Source organism: Epinephelus lanceolatus, chromosome 7 (genome assembly GCF_041903045.1).
Source record: "Epinephelus lanceolatus isolate andai-2023 chromosome 7, ASM4190304v1, whole genome shotgun sequence".
NCBI classification, from domain to species: domain Eukaryota; kingdom Metazoa; phylum Chordata; class Actinopteri; order Perciformes; family Serranidae; genus Epinephelus; species Epinephelus lanceolatus.
This window is the reverse complement of record NC_135740.1, coordinates 28245686-28252132: the sequence shown is the minus strand read 5'-3', so window position 1 is coordinate 28252132 and position 6447 is coordinate 28245686. Positions and strand designations below refer to the sequence as shown.

The window sequence follows — 6447 nt, the reverse complement described above, 5'->3', positions numbered from 1 at the left end:
GTAGTGGTAGTCGTTGTTGTAGTAATATTAAGTAGAAGAATAACATTCATTATTTGTTTTGTTGTCTGGTCTAATGAATATTATATTTAACAAAAAAAAAAAAAAAAACAGTACAATATGTCCTTACTCTTTATATGACACATGGTCGCCCAAAACCCTTTGAAGTGGTAAGAAAAAAACAACAAAAAACAAACAAAAAAAGAAAAGAAAGAGAAAACTGGGCCTTTATTTTGAAGGGCCAATCTCCAGTCTTCCGGTTTTATTGTAGCTAGCATGATGCAGTTGAGTTTATGCAACGGGCCCACAGTACTGGTACTGTTATGAAACGGAGTCCCGCTGGTATGTCACTTTTCTTTGTTTAAAGTCTGCCTTTCCACTCGCTCCAGGTTTGTAACACTGTTTAACTTTTGTGCTTCTTTTATTACACAACACAGCTAGCTAAGTTAGCTCATCATTAGCATGCTAACAGTAGCACAGAATAGCTGCCAGGCACTTGAAGCTTACTCCCGGCTAGCGTTAGCTCTGTTGTTCAGGTAGCAGAACAAAGTGTACCCCCTGGAAACTAATTGTTACTGTATGTTAGTTATTTGACAGTTCATTTCACAATGATAAACGTGCACACAGCTGCTGTCTGCAGCTGATGAAAGTAATCAAAGTCGGTATTTGTAATTCAAAGAATAAAACTAACTTCTATTGTAACATTATTGGATCAACACACCCCCAAGCACAAAGCTGCACGGTGACAAAGTAAATGACACGTTGTGTTTATTGTTTCAGCTGATAATAAGACAGCTGCAACTGTTGTTTGTTTAGTGGTAAAGTCCTAAATTAAAGATAAATCCCTCACCTTGTCTCATGTTGTTGTTCTTAGTCAGATCACGTGTAAACAGACAAGAGAAAAGTTGCTGTCAGCATTATTTTCAATGGAAACACACTGAAAGGTAAAGACAGGAAAACTGTCTAACAGCAAGTTAATAACTATTTCTACCAACAGAGTATTTTAATATCTTTATTTTACACTCTATTTAATCAATATGTTTTCAAGCTTAATGCTTGCATTGACATAGAATACAACACTTACTCAGGACTATGATCTTTCAATGACTAATGCAGTACATTACATGTCAGGGTAATTTCTTTCAAGTATGTCACACATTGCTCAAATGGTTATCCTAAAATTTAAAGTCAGATAGTCTATGAAAGTAGGAAAATAAATCACTGACAACTGAAATCCAGTTGTCCATGGTTGGGGACATCATGTTCCATAGTTGTTCAAGTTATGATTTTGTTTGTAGCTGCCAAAATTGTTACAACAGACATTCATGATGTGATATGAGCCTTCCATAATGTAACAAAAGAACAATCAACTAATATTCCTTATAAGTTGTTGCCAATCTCCTATCAGTACAATGTAATTAAACAAGTACAGAAAATTAAAAAAAAAAAAATCATCTGCCATGTTTAAAGCACACTGCTTCCAACTCCTTTGTATGAATGTAAACTTCAGCGTTATAAAACACCAGATTATGTCCCTCCTACAGAACATTAATAAGATGCATTTATGCAAAGTGCAACATAAATATATTTAAAATGCTGTCAGACTGGGGTCTGTTTACTTAGTAGTTTATATTTTGGTTTTAAATATCTCCCTGCTTCCCCAGTAAGACTCTTTGTCTCACTGTTAATGTTACCATCTGCTTTATTCGCACAGGTCGTCTGTGTGGAACCTCAAAAACTTTCCATCATGCAACTGGAGGCTCAGCTACGTTTATGTCAGAGTTGTCTTTGGTGCTGCAAGAGCGGTCTGCGTCTGCTCTCACAGAGCTATGCACACAGGTAGACTCTGCATATATATGTGTGTGTGTGTGTGTGTGTGTGTGTTTTAGAATGATTAAAAACAACTTAGTGATTGTGTTTCGGTATTATGCTTTATACTTTATACAGGTCTTAATGTGTGTTTAGTTTTGACTTCTTTGCTTTCTCACCACAGAAAAGCTGTGAACTACTACGACCTCCTTGGAGTCAAATCTGATGCATCCTTGGACGAAATTAAAAATGCATTTTTCAACAAATCTAAGAAGGTAGAGTCCTAATTGTTGTGCATTTAGACAAAATATCCGGCCACAGGAGGGCAGCCCTTCACAGCATGGTTTCCACTTTTCAACTGTTCCCACAGTGAGCGTCCTGACTGTTTGTTTTCATGTTGTGACTCCTAGTATAAATAAGGATGTGCATGTGTATTTACCTTATGGTTTTGGCATAACTGAGGGATGAGAAAACTCCCCCCTTTTAGAGGAAAAAGCACAGTCACAAGTGCAAACCGCACATTTTCGTGCATTTGTTAAACAGAGAAAGTAAGAACATTTTTGTGTGGTAATGCATGTTTATATTAGCACACATGTTCACACATTAGTATACATGCTCAGATTAGCACATGCCTGCACCAGAATATGTTTTGATTCATAGGCTGGTTTTGGTCAGTAGACCTCATTACTGAAACTGACTCACTCATCCTGCAGTTACACCCAGACAGTGACCCATCCAACCCAGCGCTGCACAGCCAATTTGTGGAGCTGAACGAGGCCTACCGAGTGCTGAGCAAAGAGCTGAGCAGGAAGGAATACGACTTCAAAATCCGACCTCCATACAGCAGGGGCCAGTCCTTCAGATCTACCTCCAGTCACACCACCTACAGAGCCAGGTGAAGATACAGACAATCTGTCAAGTTTGTACTTGTTTAAGTGTTACATAACTTGACCTTCCTCCTCATTCTTTAACACTGCTAATGTGGGATAGGCAGACATTGGCTGATGTTCTTCTGCGGCAAGAAGATATGTAGCTTTAACAATGGACTTGTGGGTTAGTGTTTTGCTATAGCACTCTCATTAGTCATGCTGTTCTTGTAAAGACTAAACAACTAAAAGCTCAGTTGCTCTGTACTTTGCCATAGAAGGAACACTAACCCTGCACTTATTTATCAGAAATGTTCATTTATTTGATGGAGGTGCTGCATAGTTTGATATTCCAAGGTTTGTTCAAGTTTTGCACAAGTCTAGAAACTGTTCTTTTGACATTGTTTCGGCCAGAGGCCAGTCTTCAGCAAATTGTGTTGTCCTATTTTTTGAGAAAAGACTAGGGCTGTCTTCTTTCTGCTATTGGCTCACATTATGGAGTCCTTGCGAGTAAGTCTCGCTCTGTCTGCAACTGTGCAGAAATATCAGGTTTAAACAGAATGAATAGACATACAAAAAAGCTCAGCATTCGAATATTGATTTAGAATGCAAATGTCAATGTTATGAATAAAGCTTTAAATCTTTTTAAACTATTTGGTACAGTCCAAGAAAAGACAGACAGTCACTGAGTTTACTGTCTTGTCCTTCACAAATTGATTGAAAATGTACTACTTAATAGTCCCTTAGACTCGCCCCATTAACGCTTTAGTTAAGACTGTATCATTTGTACCAGATGTCCAATCTCCTGTTTTTTAAGTCACCAGTCGTATTTCTTCTTCAACTTCTTTACCACCAGTACGGAGGCCCAGAACAACTTTCGTTATTGGGAGCAGTTTCGTCAAGCACAGGAGATGCCGGCAGAGGAGTGGCAGAAGAGACAGAAGAGGAACTTCCGCCTGGTTTGCTACTGCGTCGTCACGATGGTGCTCAGCATTGGAGCCCACTTAGTCTTCTTTAGGTACAAAACAGGCACACGATGAAGACACTTTGAAAAGTTGAATATTACAAAAGTAGAAATAACTTCCCTCACTGCGCTGAGTTTTCTTTGCTGCCCACTCACATCCAGATGAATGGGACTGTTTGTGGACACAACCGTGCCATGTGTGTCGACACAACCTTGTTGCAGGATTTGTTTTCACAAACTGATTGTGTGTCACTTCTGTCTGTGGAGATTCACCTCTCTGTGGTCTGTAGAGCTGTATAACAGCTGTACAAACTCATAAAGGCAACTGAGCATACAGAGAGCCCGCTGAGTGACACATTTTCTAGGTTAAGCAAAGTTTTTCTGCAAACGGCTTAACTCGAGTGTTTCTCGACTCTTTTAGGAAACTTGAACAAGTTCACAATAACTTCATGGATGAGAAAGATCGAATCATCACAGAAATTTACAATGAATCCAAAGAGAGAGCCAGGTGAGTGCACAAACTTCTTTTTGATGACACATTTGAGTGGTAGCAGTTATTTTGTTTGGGTTCTGTGATGCTTGAATAAAGAGCTGAGTGCGAAATTTTCTTCTCTGCTGTTTTTCAGGGTCAACGGTTTTAAGAAGCAGACAGAAATCCTGCGGCAGAAACATGCTGAGTTTGTAGAGAAGTTCAAAATCCGCAACGATGGAGAGGACAAGTAGGAGAGTCTCCAACTGTGCTCAGTAATGATGGAGTTTGAGCTGCCAGCAGGTTGAAGGTGGACGCAAGACTGATTGTGGTACCCGTTTTAGGATTTTAAAGTTTTTTTTTATTTAAACGAAACAGATTGATGCACCCGTGTTTGTTCTCAGCTGTGATCCTGAGGACTTGAAGACACAGAACGTGGGTGTGATGTTGGGTTTCATCTGGTCATACATGTGTGTCTTCATGACCATGCTAAACTGCACATCAGACTGGACTGATCTGTTAAACCATTTATACTTAGTGTGGATTATTTGAAGTGATGTGATGGTCAAAAGGATCCAGCTTCAGCTCAAACCTCTCTGAGCCACAAAGAAAACTGTATGAGCTGCTTCTAATTAGGGCTGGGTATTATTTAAAAAACTGTCACCAGATGCCATAGGTGTGTGTGCCTGGGTCCAGACTGGTCATCTGGCATTGCGACATGAAAGAGTAGCTTCTCTGTTAAAATGAAAACCTACTAGTGAGTATCACAGAGGGAATCAATTAGCCAGTCAGCGCCACGGGTGGTACGAACGCCATTGTCAAGTGTTATCAAGCGATGTGCCAGAACCAAAGAGGAGTAATAATAACAATGGTGAGTGCTATAGACAAGATAGATGCTGCTATTGAGGATGCTTTTAGTCGTCATAACTTCTCAACATTGTCCAGTGTCGTAGTTTGTGTTACTTTGCTTAGCTCCACTCTTAAAAGCCCGGCAAAACAGTGTGTGGACTTAAAGTGACGTTAGATTCAGGCAGCCACATTGCTCTCTAGTGATTGGTTAGGGAAAATTGAATTCTCCTCCCTCACAGAAATTAATTAGAGAGGTGGCAATGTCACACTAAAGATGGAAACAGACTGTTACAAGTTGACAATTCTGTCCGATATCAGGCGACAGACATGTAGTATAGCCCTACTTTTGAATGTTGTGGTGGCACCTTAGCACACTGAACTGCCAACTCTGTAAAACACACCACACTCGACTTCATACTGAACTGTACTTAAAATGAGCAACGCTTGAGGTGTTTGGCTGCAAGGAAATCCATACGAGTAGTCACTTTTTTTTAGATCTATGTACATAAAGGATCAAATTCAGGTAGTGTTTGATCAGAGAAGTTTTGATACTACTTGGTAACGGTTTGTTCCAGGGTACCGATACCCAGCCCTGATCCAGATGAACTCACAGGAACCTGTTATTTATTGTCCCCTGACTCATTGCTGTTAGTGGTACACAGCATACAGGGCTCACAAATAAAAGCAAATCAATGCCAGATGAGTTGAGTCAGGTCAAGACAGGACTGACTAACTGATTGATTAAAATCATATCTTGGGCTGAACACTAATGTTCTCTTAGGTTTGATGAGACTGTTGGGGGATGATTGAGGAGGGTGAAGTATGACCGTGCAAAGTCGAAAGTTTCGGCAATAAGTGGTCGAAACAAAGTGATTGAAAAATGCGACTATGCCTCTTCAGTAATCACAGGTATGGATCTTGGGACATCACTGTCAAACTCCTCATTGTTCCCTCTGTCGACCTTCTGTGTTACTGTAAAAATGCAACACCATGCATAATAAATGGACCTCCATTTGTTATAAATAGAGTCAGAGAAGAAGAAGATCAATATTATGGCTTGAAAAAAGTGACACTAATTTATTTAAACTATGAGACTATGAAAATGTTCACATTGAATGAATGGAAAGAAGTTCACTGGTTATTTCAACATTTACCACTTTGCCTCTCAGTTTTTAGATTTTAGAGATTTTTGATGTCATTCTGTTTTTGACTGCCTTACCTATTCCCTGAGGGGATGTCAGAGGGAAATGATTAAAAGATCAACGTTTTCTCATCAATCATTACTTTTCCTTTTTGTTTGTCTCTCATTCATGTATGTGTTGGTCCTGGATTTGTAATACAGAACAGACTACAGACACTGCATGATTTTTCTTATTTCCAACCAATGAATTTAAGATTACTTTGGACAATGGTAGATGGACTTGCACTTGTATAGCACCCTCTAGACTTGCGAACACTCAAAGCACTTTAACACTACATATCACATTCATCCA

The 6447-nt window shown here is 39.4% G+C and overlaps 1 protein-coding gene across 2 annotated transcripts; it reads left to right on the top strand.

The window, feature by feature from the left end:
• Nucleotides 1–253: 253 nt before the first annotated feature.
• On the top strand, nucleotides 254–6231 carry dnajc4 (DnaJ (Hsp40) homolog, subfamily C, member 4). Of its 2 annotated transcripts, none has more exons than XM_033621391.2 (7): nucleotides 254–339; nucleotides 1712–1836; nucleotides 1991–2081; nucleotides 2520–2701; nucleotides 3529–3690; nucleotides 4058–4144; nucleotides 4263–6231. In XM_033621391.2, the coding sequence occupies exons 2-7, from the start codon at nucleotides 1745–1747 to the stop codon at nucleotides 4357–4359; spliced, it is 711 nt and encodes a 236-aa protein (XP_033477282.1). In that variant the 5' UTR covers nucleotides 254–339; nucleotides 1712–1744; the 3' UTR covers nucleotides 4360–6231. The 2 variants fall into 2 exon arrangements, with proteins under 2 accessions (XP_033477282.1, XP_033477272.1); XM_033621381.2 differs by having other exon boundaries at nucleotides 254–386.
• Nucleotides 6232–6447: the final 216 nt, after the last annotated feature.